At 41.0% G+C, this 25,708-nt stretch overlaps 1 protein-coding gene across 1 annotated transcript in view; it reads left to right on the forward strand.

The window, feature by feature from the left end:
• The window catches only part of CDK6 (cyclin-dependent kinase 6), a 133,414-nt gene extending 115,960 nt beyond the window's left edge, over positions 1-17,454 (forward strand). Inside the window, exons 5-7 of the mRNA XM_015408689.1 lie at positions 14,885-14,935; positions 16,554-16,689; positions 17,295-17,454. Of these exons, the coding sequence (XP_015264175.1) occupies positions 14,885-14,935; positions 16,554-16,689; positions 17,295-17,441 (334 nt within the window). The 3' untranslated portion in view covers positions 17,442-17,454. The remainder of the gene's footprint in view (positions 1-14,884; positions 14,936-16,553; positions 16,690-17,294) is intronic.
• Positions 17,455-25,708: the final 8,254 nt, after the last annotated feature.

The raw sequence follows: 25,708 nt of genomic DNA on the forward strand, positions 1-25,708 counted from the left end.
TTCACAATGCCTTTCTGTTTGATTTTCTAAACATAATAATTGTTCAATCAAGTCAGTTATGTATCATAATACAAAATGTATGGAATAAAACCCTTTTGTTTTCCCTTGATTTTTAAAAGAGCTTTTGTTTTTGGCAGTTCTCCGCATGTTCATCAAAGCTCTATGGTTTTGATCTTTAAACATCAGGTTAATATGCACCCAGGGAAGTGGAAAAATCAGAAAGATATCTGAAAGGGGATGGGACAGCAGGATGCTGACAGGCTCTAAGGACAGCTGAGGCAAGAATATAATACAAATCTGAAGCATTTTGCCATCTTGGAACCATGCAAATAGAATCCTGAGCCAGTTCTGTTCAAGAGGATAAGAGAGAGAACATGTGTGGCATATGGGGCAGTTTTTTCTCAGCCCATCAACTCTTTTGGACAGGCTGCTTCTAGGGACTTCACTTAGGGCAATAGGAAACAGGAACTATGAGAACCAGATGTCGGACTATGATCTGGGAAACCCAGATTTGGTTCCTCTGCCTGCCATGGAAACTCGCTGGGTGAATTTTAGTCAGTCACTGTTCCTCGGTATAACCTGCACCACAGATAGGATAAAAGGAAGAATAAAATGGAGTATGAAAGAACAATGTTATAAGCTGGGGCCCCATTGAGGAAAAAAGTGGGATCTAAATAGCTAAATAAATATACCTTAAAGGTAAAGGTTCCCTTGCTCGAAAGCCAGTTGAGTCCGACTCTAGGGTTGCAGTGCTCATCTCCGTTTCAAAGCCGAAGAGCCAGCACTGTCCGAAGACGTTTCCGTGGTCATGTGGCCGGCATGACTAAACAACAAGGCGCACGGAACGCTGTTACCTTCCCACTGAAGCGGTACCTATTTATCTACTTGCAATTTCTTGCTTTCGAAGTGCTAGGTTGGCAGGAGCTGGAACTAGAGACGGGAGCTCACTCTGTCATGCGGCACTTGGGTCTCGAACTGCTGTACTACCGACCTTCCACAGCCTGCAGTTCCGCGTCTTAACCACTAGAGCCACCACAGCTCCTATAAATATACCTTGTAGAGCCACTAAAAATACTGTGCTGAAAAAAAATCTTGGTATTCCAGGTTAGCCAGACACAGAGAACAAAACCAAAACTGAAGCAATGAAATGGTGTGCAGGTATGGTATTAATGGTACCATGTCTGGTGAAGTATATTTTTCCTGCTCATAACTGAGCAGGTCCTGATTACTGGGTCCTGATTCCTCGGTCAAGCTCATTAAAGTTGTTCTTATCTTGCTGTGTCTTTTCTCAGATAAAACTGCCTGTATATTGAGATCATCATCATTTATTACTTCTGTAGTACCTAATATGTACTGGGTTTTGTTCAGGCTCAGGGCGGCTTATATAATATTATAACAAGATAAAACAGTTAAATTAATAAAATTACAATAAAATAGGTCTAAAACAATACATAAAGTGCTAGCACAATATAACAGTAGCAGGCATCCGACAGTCAGCTGGTCATATCAGCGGAGCACAGGCTATAATATTGATGTTAATGTTGAAATAATATTATTAATATTAGGGCCATGGTTTCAGGTAGATGGATGCAGCTCCCTAATCGAAGGCCTGGTGGAAGAGCTGGACACCTTGCCTCACTTTTGGAGAAAGTTTGCCTCACTTTTGGAGAAAGTCCACTCATCTCCCAGTCAGTACTAAGAACCAGGCCTATATTTTGAGGGTATTATTACCTTCTGTGGATGGATATGCACGTTTCATCTGTAGCAGCAGCAGCATCCCTTCCTGGAGAAGCAAGCTGTATTCATATATCTGTCTAAGCTATGATCACGTGTAGCATCACTTATATGGACCAGTTTTTGGAAATGGTTCCTTGCAGTTGATTCAGATTGCTGGCTGGAAAAGCCGTTGGGAATTTATCTCACTGGTTTGCTATTGTCCGCCACTGCATAGCAACCTTGGGCTTCCTTGATGATCTCCCATCCAAGTACTAACCAGGGCTGATCCTGTTTAGCTTCTGAGATCTGGTGAGATCGAGCTAGTGGACTATTTCTTTTAAAGCCCTGGAGCTAGAATATCTAAAAGACCAGTTGCTCTCATATGATCCTGCCTGGTTGCTGAGATTTTCATCAGAGACCCTACACTCTTTGCTCCCATGTTTGGAGCTTACATGGGTGACAATTAGAGACACAGCTTGGTTGTGTTCAGTGTCTCAGTTGTGGCACTGCTTCCATAATATTGATGATTGGTGCCTATTTTAACTGAGTTTTAGACATTAGAAGAAGACTTTTTAATTCTTTGTGAGCCTTTAACCAATAGATGGCTGATTTATTTATTACCCTTGTTGTATGCTGCTGTTTGTATTCTTTTATTGACTTTATTGTTTTAATCTTCATGCTTACTGTTAAGTATAGTATATTTATCATTTTACGGGTTCCGTTTTTAATCTTTGTAAGATGTTTTATTGTATTTGAACTTTCTGTAAGTCACCATGGGTACTTTCTTGTAGTAGGAAGTGCAGAATATAAATATAATATAAAATATAAATATTTAAAATAAATTAGTAAAGAACATTGGGTCATTCTAGTGGGAGTTAAGGGGCCACTGAAAGCCTTTCCCAGCCCCCCTTTTGCTCTTCTCAAAAAGTTCTTTCCTGACAAATTCCAAACCATGCAGAGACTTTGGAGTGTGGTATCTGTGCTTATCTGCGCATAGAAGAGCTTTAGGATCTGTCTGCAATTTGGATGCAAAATATTTGGATTATTTTATTTTTTAAAAGTGGTCTACATGTGAAGATGGTACTGAAAGGAAGTTTTTCCGAGATTTTTTTTTTTTTTTTTAAAAACAACCCTATATTGTTTTGGTTTAAATATACAGGCAAAATTGAGGCACTCAGTAATTTTGAGTTGAAAACAGATTTGCTGTAATTGAATGTGTTGATTTAGTTACAAACTCAGGTAGCTCAGCAGTCATGCTAAAATAAATATATAAACTGTTTTATGCAAAATCTGTATAGTATAAATTTTAACTGGCTTTGAACAAAATGTCAGTTTGCTGTGCTATTGCTGTTGCAAAGGCTCTCTGACTATAATGCTCTCAGTTTTTCCTGCATATTTTTATTCTCAGTAAGCCGAGACAGCTGTCCTAAATTACATGTTTCCACCTTATCTTGCTTTCCTGTCTTTTATGCTCAAACCTGGACAGCTGCTGTAAAAGTTGAAATTTCACCTCTCTCTGCATAATGGTTTGGCATTTAGTGGTGTAACGGTTTGTGATGCTTTTATTGTCTTGAAAGTCCAGCTGCCTTCTGAAGCTAATAATCTCTTGTTACATTACAAATAATTTTGTACATTTGCTCTGATTTAAATGCAACAAGCAGTGTGTGCCATTAACCATCACCTGCTAAAAGACACGTCAATAAACATGGATACATGATGGAAACCTAAATTCTGAATATAATGTGTTAGGCAGTTCATGTATATGTGAATTGAGTTGCCTCCTGTTTGTTTTGCGGCAAAACACACTTTTTAAAGGATCATATTAGTAAAGAACAAGGGGAAATTGGAGGTTTCATGGAGTTTATCACCTCATTTTAATTGGTTTTATTGGATCTGTGTTAAGAAATTATGGATGAGGATGGATACGATTTAAGGTTGCCAGCTGGTCAGGGGAGAAATGTTCTGACCCTTTAATAGGAATTTAATATGCAGGAATGGGCAGTTGAAGCTTTTCATGGCATGGAGCCTAAACAGCATCACCTGATAATTGCAGCAGATCAATTGATATTTAAAGGGAGAACTAGAAGGACCAGTTTAAAAAATGGCAACCCTAACACCACCCATAATTTGATTATGATTTTTGTATTGTTCTTTGCATGCTGTTAAATGCTCACGAGAGAGCTATAAATTGCTTTATGAACATACCAAGTTTCTTGAATACATAATCAAACCACTGCTTCACCAACCCAGCGGGCGGCAGTTCATCCAGAGTCTCAGGCATGGGTCTTGAAACACCCAAGCAATGCTCCCTCTAAGCTGTGGAGTTTTGTGAGCAAAAATTCTACTTTGTGAGCTACTGGCATTTAAGTTGTGAGCAGGTGATTCGGCTACTGCATAAATTAGTTTGCTCTGGAGCCATCCTTCCCGAGCTAAGATAAAAATGTGTGAGCCGGAGAATAAAAAACTGTGAGCTAGCTCACACTAACTCAGCTTAGAGAGAACACTGCTCCCAAGGACTGAAGCTGGAATGTTTTGCAAACAGAGCACATGGCCTTTCCAAAGTTGCTCCTTTTCCTGGTTGCATAGGATTGTCCAAGATTCACTGCTATTTGTAAAGCATTTAGTACAGTTTAATTCTTGTTCAAACAGAGTTTTAGAAATAGGAACAGATGGATTGAATTTCTCCTCTTCAAGATACTTGTCATATGTGAGCTAACCTCTTTTATTCCATTTTGTTTACTTGCTCTGCACTGCTGTTAGAAAAGACTGCAAGGAGGTAAGAGTTAACTTCCTTCATGCTTTCATTCATGTGTACAAACCGCTTTCAACTGATACAAGCAGGAGTATGTTTGGTTAAGCAAGGTTTATTCCATGAGAAACTGACCTACTGGCATTAAACATTTGCTATGCAAAAGTTTCCCATCATAGCAGTTGGATTAGAAACTTTTTCAGTTGGTGAGGCAATTATAAGTTGTTGCCTCAAAAATTTAAAAGTAAAACAACATGACTGAAAAATAAAATCTATTCCACCATTAAAACCAAGCTGTCTTAATATGCATTCAATTACGGCACCTTTATCATGAAATTTTCATATGACTTTGCTCCATTTTGACACTTTAAACTCAGTTTAAAATCTCAGCAAATTTGCTTCCCCCTTACTGGGCCTCAATAATTATGATTTGATCACGGTCACCTAATTTTTGTTTATGTAATTCTTTTTTTCATGCATGGTTTACTTTTCTCACTGAAACTCAAGGTGGATTACAGTTAAAAACATTGCAGTAAGAAAAGTAGAGCCAACAGTTAGTCCATAATAACTGGAGTGTGGTTACTGGTTATCTTTGATGGAAGTGGTATTCCAAGATGGCACTGGCTGAATAGAGTTCTCAGTGTCTGGGGGAGGGAGGGGGTGCCTACTACAGGGCGACTAGACCTAATTTCCCACTTGCTTGGTAGTATACAGGAGCCCAGGGCTGGCTTGCCCGCTAGGCGAACTACGCGCTCGCCTAGGGCGCGCCGGCCCTCGGGCGCCAAACTGCGCCCCCTCAAAAGCACCGCCGCCCTCCTCCTCCTGCGGGCTCTCCTCCTGCTACCACTCCCTCCTCCTCCGCGACCCGCCAGCCGTCGGGCACTTCTCTGCCTCTTCAGGCTGCTGGGCGGGGGGGAGTAGGGAGCGCGCGTGGAGGTGGCCGGGCGGGGGGGTGGCGCACGCCTGCCTGCTGGCCCCTCCTCCCTCCTCCTCCTCCGGGCTCTCCTCCTGCTACCGGGGGCGGCGCACTCCTGTCTGCCTGCCGGCCCCTCCTCCCTCCTCCTCCTGCGGGCTCTCTCCGGAGAGCTCTCTGAGCCCCACCTACCTCACAGGCGCTCTCTCACCCCCCAGACGGCCAGCTGGGAGGTCTGTAGGCCCCACCGGGAGGTTGGCATCCGAGGGGGGCACCACGAGGCGCCCTCGCCTAGGGCGCACAAACCCCTCGGGCCAGGCTGGCAGGAGCCCTGTGCAGATGCAGTAATGCTCCCTCTAAGCTGTGGAGTCTTGTGAGCAAAAATTCTACTTTGTGAGCTACTGGCATTAAAGTTGTGAACAAGCAATTTGGCTACTGCAGAAGACTGTCTTAAATTCCATCAATATCGCCTACAGCCTTATTTACTTTATAAAAATACCCCTAATGGGATCTTTAGAGAAAAGCATATATGATCTCAGTGTTAATTTACATCACTCAATAACCATAATACTGGGTGAAGATATTAAACAATCATAGGCCCCGGTCACACGGGAGGCTTTGATCCACAAGAGGGATGGATCGGGGGCGCAACAAGCGGGCGCGCTCACACTGCAACATCTGGGGAGCGGCGCGCACCCGTCCCCGATCCGTCTCTTCCGGCCGAAGATGCAGATCAGAAAAAAACCTACGAAATACTAGTACTTACTGAAAAATCCACTGCAGGAGCGGACGTGTGATCGCAGGCGTGCCCGTCTCTCCTGAAGCATGCAAGGTCCTGCCGAACTGCACATGCACACACATGCGGAGCGGGCTCGCCTCGCTCTGCGGTCCGTGGCTTCCCCCCAGCATCTGATCATGCCAGGGAGGAACTGCGCGGTGGCTGGGGGGATCTGTCTGATCCCACCGCCGCACTTCTCTTTTGGTGCGGCTCAAAAAAGCCGCACTTTGGCCGCGCCTATTTCCCCCAGTGCAACCGGGGCCATAGAACTGTCTCCACAGATCTTTCCTATATCGTAATATTTCCTTTTCTAGACAACTGTGTACTTATTCCGTTGAGAACCATCAACAGATATACGATTTCCAATTTAAAGAAATACAAGTCATCGTCAGTCACTATAATTCAGATATATAAATGGGGGGAGCATTTTTCATTCATTTGTAGAACTTTACATAAGAGTTCCATTTTGTTTTTGTTTTCATAATGTTTCCATTTTCTTATAACTATCCAAAAGTAACCTTCAGTATTTCTGTCTCTACTTTTTTTGGTGCTATTAGCCCCTAGTATTCTGGACTTGCCTGTCTTGCCAGAGTGGGAGCTGAAGTGAATCGCTTCTTGTTTTTAAAAAGAGGACTTGTTAAAATTTGACCACAATTCAAGGACGGTCTTGTGACTTTTTAATTGAAAAACTCCCCCCTCCCCGAAATTAATTTATTATGTTTTCCTTCATAATGACTAAAGGGAGTGCAAACATATCTGTAAAACCAAAACATTGAAGAGTTCTGTGGCATCTTGAGGGCCAACATTTATTGTAACATCTGTTATACTGTGGATGCTTGCATTGGACGAAAAGGCAGGTGACAGTGGACTATGCTGTCGAGTTGCGGCTGACATCGCAACCGTATAGGGTTTTCAAGGCAAGAGTGGTTCAGAGGTGGTTTGCCATTGCCAGCCTCTGCATAACAACCCTGAACTTCCTTGGTGTTCTCCCATCCAAGCAAGGCCGACCCTGCTTAGTTTCCAAGATCTGACAAGATCGGGCTAGCCTGGGTCATCCAGGCCAAGGCCCAGAAAAAGTTTGCTGACAATAAATGTGTTAGCCTTTAAAAGACAACAGGACTTTCTGTTGCTTTTGCTACACCAGAGGAACATGACTGCAATTAGGCACTTTGGAAGGCAGTAATTCAACAGTCCAGTCCTAATATTCTTCTAAGGCCACTGATGGCACTGCAAAAAAAAGAAATTACATATAGGTAAGTGTGCCACATTTTCATTGTGTGGTGCAGTTGTCTCTGACTATATGCCATCTCTGCGGCTGCTCAAATGGAAGCCCGTCAGTCACATGATCAACTTTACAGCTATGCATCTTCCTGGGCACTGTTTGGCTAGCACAGATAGGGTATCTGGCCAGTGCTTGTGCAGCTGCTGCCACCGCACAGCTGGGGGGCCATGGTGGATGACAGAGAGATGTGAGTGAAGGTGGCTGAGGCGACTGTGTAGACAGGGGACTCCAGGGGTCCACTAGGGAAGAGCAGTGCAGTATGCCCCTCTCGCAGTTAAAGCAGGCTGTGTGAGCAGAGCCAGGTGGCTGAGAAGGACACGGCAAAGACCAGGGAGGAGTCAGGAAGTGACAGGGAAATAAAATATCCCTTCTTTCTTTTTGGGAGAAGGAAGAGGCAGTATCCAACCCCATATTTCTGGGGCAGGCATGTGACACATGAGGGAGGTACCAAACAGTGAGTTAGACCTGGTTCATAGAACGGAAACAGCAGTCAGAGGGAACCTTATGGCTCAGATACTAATTGTTAAGTCGCTCGCTTAACAAAGCAGTCAGAGAGTGATTCAGCAAGAACACAACTTTATTCTTCAACTCGAACACAACTCCAACACGGATCAACATCAGATAGCCAGAACAGAACGGTTCAGCTTTTCCATTGCAGTAGTCCTGCTTTTAAACGTTCCCGGCTAATATAGCCACGGCCACTGTACAATTACCAACCAATGAGGTTGTCCCAATAAAGACCAATCACAAGCGTTCCCGCTCAGGGAGCTTGCTGTGAAGTGATTGGATGTTAGTTCCTGGGCTAGTAACCTGATTGGATGTATTTGGATCCTAGCCCAGTGTTAGATCGCGCTAACAAAGGATCGGAGAATGATTTCAGCTCAGTGATTCAGCTTTATTTGAAGTAGCGAACAAACACTCCAACGCATTCCAAAACCAGAACAGCTTAACATTGGGAGCTAGGTTCCTTTTAAACATTACCGGGCTAATATAGCCACGCCTATTTACAAATAACAACCAATGAGATTGAGTAGTTAAAGACCAATGAGAGTCTTTCCCTCGCTGGGGCTTGTGCAGTTCCTGATTGGTCGCTGTTAGAGGGCGACCAATGAGAAAGCAGTTCGGAGGAGCCTTCGTCAGGCTCTGCATGGGGAGTGAATGAAGCGATTCATACAAACGATCTCAATACATAACACCCAGGGCAAAGCTCAACATGGCAATTGGATTACATGTTTCACAACACTATGCATTCAATAGGCAGCTAATTGCACTAATGGAATAACTTGGGACCTGAATGTAACAAAAGGAAAGGCTGAAAGAGCCCTTTAACCTGGGTCCACAAACCAGTAAGACAGTCCCAGGGGACAAATTTTGTGAGTGTGAGTGTATGAGCTAGGGCCATCACTCAGGTTATTAACCCCAGGATTCCCAGTGTGGAAACTAACACACCTGGGACAGCTTTGTAGTTCCAGAAGTGGAGTTTCCTTTGTGGTTTTCATGAGCGCAGCTCACAAAAATGAAAATGCAGATGGGTTTTTAAAATGGAACAGTGGTTTGTTTCCTCAGCTTTAGGAGCTGGAGCAATAAAAAAACCCTACAAAGCAAGTTTTAACTGTGTGTGAGCTTATCGTGCATGTAAACAGTTCCTTTGGATCATGGCCAGTGTATATAATCATCACCCTCTCTAATAAGAAAAATAAGAGTTTTCTTAGTACAATAGCAGAACTCTAATCTTCATGAAAACCAAAACTGTTCTTATCTTGCTTCAAAGTTCATAACCATTTGGTTGACATAAAGATTCAGGGCCTGTATTCATTTGTCACCTTCGGACTTCTCACTCAGATTTCTGTGCAAAATGCATGTGACCAATAAGGAATGAGCTGATCCTTGCTCAGCCTGAGCATATGGTGAAGGTATCATTTGAATGCTGCCTCTATCATTCAGTTTACCAGTCATCGTGCTTTGAGGTTTCTACATTTTCTACATTTTCTGTACTTTTGTATCAGTTTTACCAAGAACTAGTCCAAACAACCCCCCATCAAACTCATCTAACAGCTGCTTTACCATCCAGGCACTGTTAACTGATTACCTCTACAACTGATCATGTGAATCAGCCCTTCGTGCTCTTTGGAAACCAGCAGCTTCTTCTGTAATCCATACTCTGTAATCCACTGGAATCATTAATTGGCTCCAGTACCTTTTTCTTCACAACCCATAGAATATTGCTACTAGCATTGACTCATGAGATTTCAGTCTTGTGTTTCCAAAGGATGGTTTAAAAGCAATTTATGGTGTGGCATGAATGGGTGGACTCAAAACAGTTTACAATGTTATTCTCCCACAATTTATCCTTGCAACAACAATCCCGTGAGGAAGGTTAAGGTGAGACAGAGTGCCTGGCTCAAGGTCAGCCAGTGAGTTTTCATTGCTAAGTCCTTGATAGGCCTCACTCTTGGCTTTTTTAATAGTGTTGGATCAAACAGGCAAAATTCCTGGAGATTGGCAGTCAACAACTGTAGTTCCCATCTACAAAAATAGGGGTACTTGCTCAGATCCTGCAAATTACAGGCCTATTAGCTTGCTTTCTTCTCTAGATAAACTATATTCTATGCGTTTGGACTTTAAACTGAAGTCTTGGATTGATAAATTGCAGTATCTTGGGACCAGAACACTTCGGTTTTAGGAAGAACTTTTCCATAATGTATAATGGCATAACTCTGTCGCATTTGACTGAAAAATATAAGGCTATATAGATCTGAAGATGGCATTTGACACCATAAGCAGAGAAAAGCAATGGGCCAGGTTACGAACGTGTGCAATTTCTAGACAATTATTGCATTTAATTTGATTATTATACACAAGTACAGCTTTACAGGTTCAATGTTCAAAAGCAGGGTCTTTTGACAGAAAGAATTCCTGTATTTAAAGGAGTGTATCAAGGATACATTTTGACTCCAACACTTTTTGCATTTCATATAAAAGATCTGCTGTGAAGTGAAGGTAAAGGCTTCATCATTAGGAAGTCATCCAGTTAATCTAAAGCTGTATGCTGATGATATCTTGTTATTATCATTGACTAGTTAAGGCTTCAGAAATCAAATTAAGCAATTTATTAATTACTGTGAAAAGGAGTTAACTTAGCATAAGTCAGAATAAAAATGTTAGAGTTCAGAGATACTAGGAAGATGGAGGATCCTTGGAGAGTTAGGGAATGGAGTTTGAGAAAGCTTATTATAGATATCTGGGTATCCATTTTGAGGCTTCTGGCTAAATTCTTGAGGGGTTTTTTTAATGAAAAGCAGACAGTCCTTTTTGCACTGCTCAAATTATATATCTCAAACCTATTACCTGCAATCTTGTATGGGGCACCATTATGGGCAGCACATGATTGTCAAAGATCTTCAGAGATTACAAATGAGCTTTTTTCTAATCATATTAGGAATTCCCAATTGGGTCTCCAGTTCAATAATTGGATTAGAAATTGGGTCGTGTTCCCTACAGTCAATTACACAGAAATATGCTATCAAGATGAGATTAAGAATACTTTTGCTAGAATCCTGTAGTCAATTAGTATGTCTGATGAGGCAAGACTCATTTTTCATCATCAGGCGTTAATGTTTTTTTCTTGAAATTGTGTGAGTTAGGATTTTCAACAGATGATAATTTATTCAGTTATTGCTATGATTGCTTATTGAAACACAATAAATGAAGCTAATTTATTGCAAGATTGGTCCAGGCTACGTACTGATTTGTATAGGAAGTGTTCTCTGCTGCATTATGGGCATATTCCCACTACTTGCTCTATAGCTGCTAATTATTTGATCACTATGCAAAACCGTAAATATAGATGTTTAATTTTATTAGCAAGATGCAGTTCACTTCCAACAGCTGATTATATTGGAAGGTTTAAAGGCATTTCCTGGATAGAAAGAATGTGTTTGTGTGTTTCTGAAGCACTAGAACCTGTCTTCCATGTGTTGTTATATAGTCCCTTGTTTGTTAGAGCCAGGTGCAATATATTGAGAGTTTTTGTTAATTCTGACGTTCAGTATTCTAGTAATGATATTAGTTTGAAATGATTGTTTTCTACGGACTGGTTGGAAGCTGTTGAGAAATTCCCTGTACATGTTTTTAAATAGTTGTAATATTCAGTTATTCATTGATCTGTTTTTTCCCCAAATCCTACCTACGTATGGTTGAAGGGATAGGAGATAATGAAAGTTAAGATATTACAGCTAAAAGTTAAGATATTTCCGTTTTCATTGCAAAGTATGGATTTGAACTTGGGTCTCCCCAGTCTGACATCAGTGGAAAGTACTTCCCAGTTTCTGCCCCACCCACAGTTGATATCATGTAATTTCAGCACAAAGTAAAAACGAAGCCTGGCAAAATTCTTAGGTAGCATTCAGCTCTTCACTAAGGCGTTTTCTTCATGTCCTGCTCTGTAATCAAGGTAGGTAGAGCAGAAATCTGAAAACAGGATTCACCTGAAGATGGCCCACTTATATATTATTACACAAGCTTTTCTGTAACCATGGAATGAACTGTTTTGACACACTTCTGTGTGCCTAATTTCGACAATGATCTGCTAATAATGGTGTGGTAGTTTACTTACAACACGACCCCATATTTGCTATGTTGGCAAATGCTTTTTTTTTAAATCCCTTTTCTCATCCCACTTATACCCCATCTTCCCTCTAAGGTGCTCAGCGTGGTGAGGTTATTCAGTTTTCTTCCTTTCATGAGGTTGGATAGGAGGAGGAGAGAGAGAGAGGAACTGGCCTAAGGTCACAGAGCAAATTTTATGACCCAGGCATGGATACATATCCAATCACAGTATGTGCAGTACTCCACATAAAGCACACTGGCATTTGGCACCACTAAAGTTACATACAACTTTCAGAGTGGAGTAAAATATCATTTGACAGGACTGGATCTTGGACTTTAATTTGCTATTGTGATTCTAGCTATCTGATAAGTCACGAATGGGAGGAACAAAGCCACCATTGTAAATTAATGCTCAGATCAATACCCTTGGTACAGCAGACCCACTTTTCTTGACTCATTGTGCATCAGCTTTCCCCAGCCAGCCATGACCAACTTATTCCTTTTCCTCCCTTCCCATATCTTTGGCTGGTAACATTGCACTGCGTAAAACTTCTGTATAACTTGCCATTGTGCTTGATAAGTGACATACAGTTGGAATTGTCTCCTGTGCCAAGTCTGGCATCCACTCACAAAAATATTAACCCAAGAGGAAGAAGTATATTTAACCCCACTGGAAAATTCTGGGTTTAAAATGCGAACTAGGAAATGCAAAGCTGTTAAGGCTAGCTGCTTTGGACTTAAAGTAACTAGAAATCAGTCAAAGCATGCAAAGTTGTCAGCTGTGGCTAAGGGCTTGTCCAGATGGCAGCTTTCTCCATGGCTGGTCTAGAACTATAGCATTTAACCAGAAGCTCTGCAAAATGCCAGAAGGAATAGGGCCATATTAGAGCAGGGATTCTGTTAGATGGCTGCGCCTTTAGACTGTGACATCTGGCACTCCCTGGTTTACATTATGACTGTCGGGGATCAGCACAGAACAAAGTTTGAGTCCACTGGCACTGTCTCTTTGTGGCTGTCCGATGCACTGAATCAGCTCAGCAAACACACACCCAAAAGTGGGCCTTTCCAGATACTTACACACACAATCCAATACATCTCTGCTCAGAATTAAGTCCCACTGTGTTCATTATAGCTTACTTCCAAGTAACTGGAAGTTATTGTGGAAGATTTAAACAACAGCTATGGCAAGTCTGGGGAAACTGCATTTTCTTAGCACATGCACTGCAATTTGCTATGACAACATGATTTGTGCTGGTAGACCTTTAAGCAAAATAATGTAAGCCAAGATGCAGGGCTCATCAGCAAACCTTTGATGCAGTATTATGGAGAAAACAAGGACATCAAAATGTGTAACTGCCATCTTAGCGGGCTATACTGTACAAGCAGTGACAGAATCCAGATATTTGTCTTTGGAAGTTATTTCTCTTGCCTTTCATACCTGGCTTCCAGCCCAGAATTTGAGGCTGCTGTATTGGCAGTTCTAGAAGTTCTCACGTGGCTCTGTAATGTATTTGGATTAGAAATAGAAGGCCTTGTGTTCCCCCTCCCCAAACATTAGTTTCCCTTTCCTATGTTACATATTTGGTGGATTTTGTCATGCTGTGAGGTGGTTTCCAGTGAGTTAATCTGTTGAAAATGCTTTGATACTCTTGCCTGGCTCAAGATTAGTCATTCTTAAGGAACTAGTATGAGACTTGCAAAAAATAGTCTTTCCGTTTTTTAATGCAAGCGACTTTCTTAAGGCAGAAGACACAGATCTCTTCCTCGTTTTCATAAATGATTTCATGCCTCTTTGTGAAAGGGATGTAAATCAAATTATGGTCCTGTTCACATGAAAAAGTTCACACACTAAAGACACGGATGATAGGCGGATTTTCGGTGTGTGATCACACCACAACATCTGGGAAGCGTAGTACACCCGTGGCTTCTCACCGAAGATGCAGAGTAAAAAACTATCACATACAATGTACTAGTTTCAGGAAAACGCAGGGTGAGGGCGGGCGTCTGATCACGTTTTTGCTTGAATCCCGCCGCATCCAGTGCCCGTCCTTGTCCCGTCGCACACCGGATGTTTCCTTTTTTTGTAAGCCTCCACAGGATGCGCACAAACGATCATGTGCATGCGCAAACTTTGGTGTGAAAAAAGATTCCCGTTTGCCACGGAAGCGGCGCCTAGCGATTGCCGGTGTGATTGTGCTGCACCACTTCTTTGCCGCGCTGCAGGATAACCGTGTGATCAGTACCTAACAGCCTAACCACGGGACCTCGATGGGACGTGTGATCGGGCTCCCGCGCCTTTGCTCCAGGGCTAACAGCCATGCTTCCCCCCCCCCCCCCCCCGCATTTTCTGGCCTGTGTGACCGGGGCCTAAGTTTCACAGGCAATGATTTTGGCCATAAAATGTACTACCACCATTTCAAGTGTATGACTTTTAGAGTTGCAATCAGTGGTGCTAATTCAAAGAATTCATTGAATTGTGTGAAACGCATAACATCTCAAAAACTTTTCGGCACTGTGGATGGAAGAAAAATCTTATATTAGCTGTATTTTTCAAAGTACACTACAATAAACATTTTTTTACCTTAATGAGCATTGATTTTCTTTTGTCACCAGGTGGTAGGAAGCAACTGAAACCCTGCTTTCTGGAGTGCCTGTACAAACAGTGAACTTTGCTGCCACCATATGTAGGATGGGTTTCAACATTTCGGTTTGGTTGATGAGAAACTGAAGCTCTGACAGCTACTATTGGAAAGGACATGACAAAGCCACACACAGTGAAAAGTCAAAAATTTCAATTATTAATAATTCGTTTTAAAGTGTTTCTCTGTTGTTTTTTAGGGCACTTTTTCGTGGAAACTCTGATGTTGATCAACTAGGAAAAATCTTCGAGTGAGTAATAGTTTCCTGCATGTTTTGTCAAAGCATTTCTAAGTGATTGACTTTAGCACAATAAGAGAGCAATCTGGACAAGATTGCTGGTCACACAAATAATGCCAGGCTTCAATAGATTCTATCTGACATGAATCCTAAAATTACTTACCAAGTTGCTAGATTTTGTGTACTGATCATGAGGATACAGAAATTGTATTATAACTAGGCTCAAATTTGAATTCTGTTTATATTATGTAGTTTTAAATGTTAGAATGTTTTTTATTACAATGTTCATGTTTATGGATGGTCTAATGACTGTAATAAATATATACGTACGTACAGAGCAATCCAAATAACCTTTCCTGGGAGTAAACCCCACTGAATAGACCTGAGTAGGGTTCTGAGTAGACCAGTTTGGGATTGCTTTCTTAGTGCACATGTGTTACAAAAGTTCCAGGCACTTTTTTCGACCTTTTTTCTAGTCCAGTGATCATCTTACTGCCTTAGCACTGTCAGGATCAGCATGGGATTGATGTGATATCATGCAGTCTGAGGGCTAGATCAGCACCCTGACTTCTGAAAACTCTTCTATATGGAAATGCCCTTGCTTTCAGTACAGGCGCTAAAAGAGACACTGATGGCTTGGTAGCAAGAACAATCCTGCACCCTAGTGGCACCTTGCAACCATGTTGGTTTTATCAAGTTCCTAGCCAGATGATGTTTTGCCTTGAAGAGACATGGTTCAATTGAGTGTGACGGTTTTGTATGGAACAGAGCACATGAAGTGATAGCTAAATATTTCAGCTAGGCTTTTTGTTAAGCATCCTGATTCCCAGGATTTCTACTCAGCAGCTGTTTTCGAAATGGCCAAACCACAGCTCGGGAGCCACATGCGGCTCTTTCACACATATTGTGTGGCTCCCGGCAGGGTGGCTGGGGAAGGGGAGTCATGCCTCCTCAACCGGTCTTCCCTTCCCTAGCCAGTGTCGTCGTCCATTCGTCCCCACCCCCGATAGGCTTGAATTGGGGGGGAGCAGAGAAAGAAAGCAATTTTGACTTTAAATGCGTTCTCAAAGCACACACACCCAGGCCAGCTCGGAGAAAACATTTGTCTCTTTAAATATCATTATTAATATCTGTTTTTACCTCTTTTGTTTTTATTTCTGGCCATGTTATTTAATGTTAACGTTAATAAAAAGCAAATTTGCATATTTTCCAATAAAACATGTGTGTAATATCTTGCGGCTCTCAGACATCTGATGTTTCTTCTCTGTGGCGCTTACGTTAAGCAACTTTGGCTACCCCTGCTTTAGAGTCTATCTAACCAGACTCTTGATTCTGTGTCAAGTTGAACAATTGTAAATATGAAAATGTTTGGGAGCACCCACTGTAAAGGTGTTTCTGGGTAAAAAATAGAGTATACCTGTTCTGGAATGAAAGCTCTATGGGCTTCAATGGAGCAAGGTATTGAAGAATACGGATGAAAGATGGTAATCTTATATTGAATGGGAATACACTCATATGAGCAACAACAATTGTATTACTCATGAGAAATTTGATAGAGCAAAGGTGCATCTGTGTGAACTAAGTAGAATGCACTAAAATTTTATTTGAAGCTTGTTTCTTTCTTTCACAGTGTAATTGGGCTTCCAGAAGAAGAGGATTGGCCTAATGATGTTGCCCTTCCACGAAATGCCTTCACATCTAGAACCCCTCAGCCTATTGAAAATTTCGTAGCTGATATTGATGACCTTGGCAAAGACTTGCTACTTGTAAGTGTTAGCCACATGCCACATCAAACCTTTAGAAGCAGGGTCTCCTCGCCTTTTGCATTGTATGTTTAAAAAAAAGCAATACTTTAGGTTTATTAAATTAATAGTCATAGTGATGATGGATACCAATGTCAGAATTTTTGATTACAACTTACGGAAAGATGTCTAAATAATTTGTTCCATTCACTGTAAACATTATTTACTTATTTCAAAAAGCAGGAAAAAAGAACAAGGGGGGAGACTTAAAATCCAGCAACTAAATAAAGTTAAAAGAAAGAAATGTATACATAAAGTAAAGACAAAAATATAACGGTGGTGGCAGATCTACACATAAGTTTCTATAAATGGTTTCCAAATATCTAAAACTGTCCATAGGCAGTTGCCGTCTGTAACATGAATAATTCTTGCAGTTTCCTTCTCTCATTCAAAGTGAAAGAGAAGAGCTAGAAACAAAACAAAATATTTTTTTCCCATTATTGTGTTTTATCATAATCAATTAAAGCTTTTGTTAAGTGTTGAGGTACATCTCATAATAGTTGCATTGCTGGATCAGATTAAATATAGCCTTTTGATTCATGACTGTCTCTTTTTCCCCCTATATACAGAAATGTTTAGAATTCAGCCCCACAAAGAGAATATCAGCTTATGATGCCTTATGTCACCCTTATTTTCATGATCTGGAGAAGTGCAAGGAAAGTACAGACTCTGATATGTCATCCAGTCAAAACTCCTCTGAGATAAATACACCATAAGGATGCTTCAGACTCAGCCTACAAATAGAACCAGTACAGTCACTGTTGAAGATGAAGACCATAGATGTTCAACTAAAGATCATTACTTGAAAAATCGTCACTTCATGAATTGTCTATGTGCTTCTTCAGGATGATGATCTGCTTCGCCAAGGGAAAGAATCTAGTTTACTTCAATAAAACAATGCAAGAGGCAAGGCTTCCAATGACTCTCACTTCGGCTTGATGTTTGTTTAGTTTAAGTCTGATTCTCTGGAGTTCTCCAGGTGAAGACAAGCTGCTGACCATACCACCTGCCATTTCCTTCTCTTAACACTGAATGGTGCCAGAGTGGATTACAGTAATCTAGTCTCACTGCCAAAATGCAATACCTTCTATGTCTAGGGTGCTAAAGTCTGATTTGGTACTTTTTTGAAGCTATGGTGATTAACCATGATTACAAAAAAAAATTTCACAGAGCAATATTTACAAGAACGGCGCTGCACCTCTATTAAATCATGAACAGCCTGCGGTTGCAAAAAATGTGTACATACCCTTTCCAATAGGAAACATGAGATGCTCTTCATAATAATTTGTGTCTCTGACTTAATGCACAGGGAATTATTAACAAGATTGAGGTGAAGCAAAAGAAAAGGTGGGTTTTAAACAAATTAATTTGTAGGAATTGCTCTTTTAGTCTACTTTGGTTATGTCGACTTAATTATTACATAGTGTAACTTCTTGTTTCCTCACTCGTAAATCTATTGTGTATACCTTTGGGCAATGATAACGTTTCCAGTGTAGCTGATGTCCCTCTCTAAGATGCGCCAAGCAATAAGAAAAATCAAGTCCTTTCTATGCTATGCGTTTGTAATTATCAATGGGAAAAAATATTTGGAGCAAAATGTTATTCCTGTGCTTGAAGAAAAAATCAAAAGGGAGGGAGGGAGGACTCGCTGCAGTATACAGCCTGCTCTGCCCACACTAAATCTTGGGCACCAGAGCACAGGACTCCAGTTGTCACAGCAAATCATCCACAGAGCATCCGCATTTCATGTACTTTAGTAGGTTTTATTTTTCTAATGTGTGAGGATCCCCGTCTGCATCCCCTTTTAGGCCGATTGGTCTAGTCCTCGTTCTCTTTCTAACGTACTGTCATTGAAAGCTGGCTTTAATTAAATAATTCACCTAGCTGCCTTAGCACAATTCTCTTAAATATGACATTAAATTTTGTTAGGGATTAAATAAATATATATATTTAGTTTAAGGGTTTTTTTTTAAAAAATAGAATTTTTAAAAGAATTTTTATTTTTGTAGTGTTGTTTTGATGAAATAATTTTAAACCACAAAAATAAAGGTGTGTGTGTGTTTAGGCTTGTTCAGTTGCAGTGAACCACGTGTAATTCCAAGGAAAACGTGCCATATAAATGGCTGCAACGACAATACGATAAGTGCTACTGAGCCAATGAAGGGCTAGTACTGTTAACACCCATGATAAATTTTGTTGTGATAATCCATGTTTTGTCTTCTCTGCCTATGGAACTGTACCAACTAAGTCCCTGCATATTTACTCCTAGGAGAGTTCCCACCCCCCCCCAAGGAGAGTTCCCCCCCCCCCGCCGCTCCTTTTGTGTAATCTCATTTATAGCCTGTATAGGAGATAGGGCACGCCAGTTATGAAAAAAACCTTTGTACTACAGAGGATGTTTTTGTACTAGGTTGGGTCCAGACTAAAATTTCCAATGGCAGGATGGAATTTCCCACTGGAGCCCACTGATCTCCATGAAATGCTGCTCCTGGAGAAATAGGGGACCCTGAGGAATGACATGAGGTGGGTCAGTGGTGGGAAGAAGAATTTGGTGGAAGTTGCCCATTTAGTCTGGGTCCGATGGAAACTCCCATGTGGATGTGGCCTTAGCATCGTTCAGCACAATGGCAGTGAAGTTGTGGTTAAGCCTTATCAATGCTAACGGAACGTGTATAAGTTTAACCTTCTCTGGATTGTGAGCACTAGATGGTACCCAGAGGCTGTGAACAGACAGTGATTTTTCCCCAGGTATTTGACTGAGACATCATATGCCTTTTTCCGAGGATTAGCTGGAGAACCTCTTTTTGCATACTCTCTAGACTACAAGAACTATGAACATGTTTCACTTAAAAGCTAAGATTGTAATCCATCTGCTTTATCTTCTTTTAGTTTTGAGCTGCCCCTTTTAACAGTGTGAGACATCTGTTGCTACTCCAGCCAGGACCAACATAAAACAAGTGAAGTAATTCTGCGAATTTTAGGAAATTCAGCCTCTAGGGTTGCAAGAAGTTTCTCTTTCTTCTCTTTCTTTATCAGGGGGATAAAATTATAGATATTTAGGGCACATCTACCCAGGAATCTTTTCTTCTTCCAGTTAAGCACTTTGGCCATAATTCAGGGTCTTATTTATGATGCACAACCGTTCAGCATGTAAAGTGGAGCATTCCACTTTGTTTGACAGCAGTGCCCAGTCTGTCCTGCAATGGAAACCATAGCTGGATGCTCCCTGATGTTTTGAGGGCAGATTGTTAGGTAGGCGGAGGACAGACAGAGGGCCAAAAAGGAGATGCAATTAGGACAGTCCACAATTTTAAAAAGAGGAAATTAAGGATTATCACCTCTTTCACAATTTAAAATGCCCCTCCAAACCTGCAATTAGTTTTGGGGAGAGGGAAACTACTGACACAGTCTTTCTCCGCCCCCCGCCCCCCATGGAACTTCTTGTAACCCTAGAGGCTAAACATAAAGTACCGGTATATCTCAGAGTATATATATGAAGTAGCCTTGTACTGAGTCAGCCATCTAGCTCACTATTATCTGTTCTGATTGGCAGCAGTTTTACAGGGCCTCAAGTAGAGAAAAGCCTTTTCCAAGACACACTACTCAAGATTTTTTAACTGGTGATGCCAATGATTGAACCTGGGATTTCCTGGATACAAAGTGTGTTTTTTTCTGCTGAGCCACAGTCCCTCACCAAACTCCCATTTTGGGAGGTGCTTTTTTTATAAATATCAGTGAAACATCATAGAGTCTGAGACCTCCCTCCCATAATCTTCTGCAATGCTGCATGGTACCTTGTGGCTCACCACTCATATTATGTAATGCAGCCACTTAGCAAAAGAAAATGTCATAGATTAGTCCTGCTTGATGCCCAATTGAATTTTACTTTGGGGAAATTTAGTTACTATGCCATTTCAGTAGTATGTTACTTTAAACTATTTTTGTAATAAGTGCTTTTTAGAATAATTTTATGAAAGGCAGACCTCTTGGCTGCTAGAGACTATATTTTGAAATATAGAATAACCAAGAAAGAACACCATGTCGATCTCTTAGCTAACAATTCTCTCTCGCTCGTTCACTTATATAATTTTATCAGGTTACGTATCAATGCAGATAATATATCAGTCATAAATACATCTTGTAATTGAGAAGGTCAGGCATATATCCACAAAACCTTTTAAGCTAGAATTCTTTAGAGTTTGAATGACATTTGCTAGTATGGTGCATGGATTAGGAATTCTATGGGATTTGCTAATATGAAGTATGATTCAGGAATTCTTCCGCATACATGCTGTCAAAATAGGCTAGCTTCGTATTCTCTCTTCTGACAATTCAAATTATTGTAGCCAATTAACTTTTTCACTTAACGCCACTGATTATAGAATTAGAAATGTGCTTAGAACATAATGTTAGGTGCTGAATACTTTGAAGTGGCAAAGAATAAGTAATAGCTGTACATGAACAATAACTTCAGACCTTAAAAGGCAGTTGGCATTGTCCGAAGTGATTTTGGTGTATCTAAACCCCATAGAAATTAATGAGCATGCAAAGGCATGTTTGACTCTCTCTGTATTGTGTCTGGTATTTGCAGGTTTACTTGTTGATGATATTATTTAGTATATTGGTAAATTATCATGGTGCTCAAATTCTGGCATGTATCTGCTAGTTCACTGAGGCTCTTCAGCAGTTTTTCTTTCATGCAATACTCCAGGCTATCCTTGCTAACAAAAGGTTTTCCTTTACCTCTCCTTTGCAAAATGGCTTGTTGCTGACAAGTTTTTATCAAGATATTTGGGAAAACCTATTCTCAGGATATGCTCTGGTTGCAAATCCTAGTGGAGCTTTAGTACAGGCATTCTAAAGCTGTGAATTCCTAGCAGCATTCCTGAAGTTCCTGCTGTTTGCCTCCGTCTTGGTGAATTTGCTCTAAATCAAAGCAGTTCAGACATTTGCAAAGGTACTCTGCCATTTGTGTCTGTGTGATGGCTAGAGAAGAGCCAGACCCTTAAACACTTGAGCCTTTGCTTTGTAATAATCATTCACTGTTATTGTTGACTTCACTAAGTTCAAGTGGGCACTCAGCTGGAAACACATTAATTGTGTGTGTGTGCGTGTTTTTCAACACATTCTGTTGAAAAAGGCTGCTGAGAAGGGGGGGGGGTCATGAGGACAAAATTCCAGTTCAACTTGAGACCCATGGAGCAAGTTATTTGTTTGCAGATGATGTTTGAGTTGGGTCTGGGTAGTGTGGAGAGTGCTTAGAAGGAATCTTTGTTTGGGGGCTCTCAAGAGCCCTGGAAACCAAAGGCCATTTTGTTTACGATTGGGGTATCCCAAAATTGCACCACACATTAGCACAAAGCTAATTTTCAGTGCATGCAATGTGATTTGGAAACAAGATAAAATCTTACAGATCTAACCCAAATAGTATTTTCTGTTTCTCAATACTAAACTGTAGGTAACTGAACATATGGGAAAATGAAAGGACAAATCCCATCAGGACAGGGAACAGAGCTGTGAGGAAACATTAGGGCAGACCTCAGGAAGCAGGGCCACATAAATCTAGTACAGAATCCAAACATGGATCCTGGTCAAAGCCCAGGACACCTCCTGAAGAAAAGTGTGACCAAAAAAGGGGAGAAAAACACGATTCTACCCTACCTTTTTGGTTATCTTTACTGACCTTCTGAAGAAAGTTGGAGAGCATCAAGCAGAAGGATAGGCAGGCAGGAGAGAAAGCTAGAAGAATTGTAGGTGAGGAAACCAGAAAATAAAATCGAATGACAAGCGAAAATGTCTTTGGACCAAGCAAGACATGATGATATCATTTAAAAATGTCACAAGGGCCCACTCCTGATCAGGCCTGTAGCGCAGCAGGCTGAGGTATTCCTGTCCCCCTCCTTCCTGCTCACCTTATTAAGTGCCGAAACAGCTGCACACACACACCCCACAGCTGTTTCAGCACTTGAAAGTACCACACTGCAGGCCCAATCAGGATCAGTCCCTTGCAGCATTTTTAAATTACTTTAAAATGGTGGTGGTTTCCTAACGGCAGCTACAAAGACATCATGTACTCTGGGCCTTAGAGAGACTAGGAAGCCACACAGGCAAGCCAAGATTTGTTGTTGCTCAAGGAAAGACTTATTCCCTGACTCAGAAGCATTTATAACTAATCTGAGGGCCTAACAAAATGGTACACTTCATCCAGTTGAGAAGATGTGGTCTAAGAGTTCTGTGTTTCTCAGGCATATGTGCTCCCAGTTCAGATCAGTATCGGGGAGAGGAGGCTTAAGTCTTTCTCTTTGTGCCATTTTTCTGACCTGAACAGCCCCAGGGAACCAACTAAGAAAAAATAAAGTGTAATAATGGGCTATAAAATTTCCCCAGTGGAACAAACAGCGGCTCCTCAGGGAAGGGAAAATGGCATGGAGGGAGGCCCAATCTAAATTTGTCCCCCCACACACCTAAGCTGCACAGAACTCCCAAGATCACATCTGTTGACCAAACAAGACACCAACTATATCAGGTAATTAGGCCCTGGACATGTACAGAGGAATCCCTATATCATGGTCATTGACATGGGAGGGAATATAAATTTAGTGGAATTTCCTTTCAAAAAGTATCAAATTTCCGAATACTCATATAACAGTAAGCAATCAGGATGCCTGGCTAGGGTAGAGCAGGATTTTGTTAACTACTGAAAATCTCAACAAAACAATAAAAGGGAAATTTAGATGAATTTCAAGAATAAAAGAGGATACTTGTAAACTAAAGATGCTAAATGCAAAGTATGTGTGACAAGAATGGAAAAAAGAATTCAGTCAGTGGACATGGCTGTCAAAGGGAGTTTATGGAAGTTCTGGATGTAGTAACAAATTCATTCTAGAATAATTCATGTTTAAAGAATGATGTAATGACAGAAGTATTTCATAAAACAGTCAGTCCTGGGATACTTTTATATGTTCTTTTGTAGTGTATATATTCAGGTCTACTGGGAATTTTAAGACTGGCTCATTTTAGACATGGTTAAACCATGGTTTCATTAAACTCACTATGGTCAGTGTGAATGTCTGAATACAGGCCACTCAACAAACTGTGGTTAGAAATAGCCCAACTATACATTCGGGATTCCTGGGTTCTCCACAGCCACACGGTAGTAGCAAATGTTTGGGGGGGAGGGTATTTTTATCTTTCTGCTGCTCCACATGGAATATTCTGTGCACATGGAGCAGCAAAAGCAGAGTAACAACTCCCCATGGTGCTGTTTCAGCAGAGAAAATTGACTTGAGGGGAAGACGGAAGCACTCTCCCCCCCCCACACACACACAGTGGCATTCTGAGCCTGTTGGGGATCCCCTTTGTTTCTTAAAAGCCACTCCATGCAGCTGCTGCATGGGTGTGGGGAACTCTTTAAAAACCCAAAATGTAGTTTGGCCCTTTGGGTCAATCAAATCAAACTATAAAGCCATGACCTAAAGTTGGTTTATTAACCACTGTCTGTTGTATGTGGTTTCATGCGATGTCTGAATGCAGATATCCTGGTTTGGTCCTGGTTTGTTCTTTTACAAAGCCCTCCCAGACTATAGGGAGAAAGAAGTAAAGCCATCTGTAGAATACACATGTTGCATGTAGAAGGTCCTAGATTTAATCCCCAGTAACCTTCATTTAAAGGATCCTTCATACCTGGGTTGGAAAAGAATCTCTGCTTGAGATATGGAAAGCTGCTGCGAGCCACAGTAAACAATACTGGCCTAGCTAGACCAGTGATCAGAGTCAATTTAGGGTAGTTGCGCATGTTCCTATGATTTTCTTATTTTCCTGGGTCATAAATAATGCATTACATACCGAAGAACTAACCAGTGCAATCCTAAACAGGGCTATTTAGAATCCTACAGAAGTCAAAGGTGTATTAACTTGCACCATTTACAGTGGGGCTCACTCCTAGGAAAATGTTCTTAGGATCATAATGTAAAGCACTTAAAGATGGAAGGCCAGACTGGATTTGGCCCTGAGGCCTCTAGTTGCCTATTATTTAAAGGGTAAGATTTTCTCATCATAATTCTGAGCCACTAGGATCCTCTGCTCTCTTTTCAATTTATTCTTCTTCTACCTGAGGAGTTTAAAATGACTGATGCCTTTGGATGCCTTCCCCCCTGACAAGCTTTCAATGAAAATGTGTTGCTGTGCTGTGTTGGCTATGTTGTGTTGCTTTTATGTTGGCTCTTATGCCCTGCCAATAACATACTGAGTGGGCTCTTTAGATAGCCTGCTGCTCAAAGCAGCTTACTTTTAAGCTATTACCTTTTTATTTCATTTTTTTTTTTTTGCTGCTGATGTCAGAATTACACCTGAATCATTAGAAAGAACCTGCTTCCTGAAATCATTTGAATGTTGTTGCCTGCTGTTTGAATGCAATTACAGCGTTCACCCCTTCCTGCTAAAAAGGCCCATAAACAAGACTATGTGTATTCTGTGGGCTTGCTTTTCAAGCACAGGAGTCTGGTGTCTGGGACACAATTTGCCTTCCTGTCAGTTTAATAGCTTCAAGAGGCTGTTTTATAACTTGAAATGTATACTGTGGGGAATATTGTATATTCCCTTGCATATCAAAATATGTTTTAACTTGTGTGCGTGCCATTTACATTATATACTATACTGTACTATATATGAGTATATACTTCAATTTCCTCACTTGGTTAGTATTTCTTCAGTTCTAATACCTGAAAGTGCAAATGTACATGCTCAGTATGTTTTATGTAGCCTACACAAGCTACATTTAAATCAGTTTAGACTGTGGTCCTAATTAAATACAATTACATGGACATAAATAGCAATTAAATAAATGGAATTTATTCAACACCGTGGCTGTAATCCTTGGGTTCCATGAGTGAGCAGAGTTCCAAATCATGGTATTTCTTGTTCTTTTCTAGGAGCAAGGAAATACCGTGGTCCCAATGAGGCATCCATGTTTATGCCTGGAGAC

This window comes from Gekko japonicus, unplaced genomic scaffold, assembly GCF_001447785.1.
Source record: "Gekko japonicus isolate JY-2015 unplaced genomic scaffold, Gekko_japonicus_V1.1 scaffold2111, whole genome shotgun sequence".
NCBI lineage: Eukaryota > Metazoa > Chordata > Lepidosauria > Squamata > Gekkonidae > Gekko > Gekko japonicus.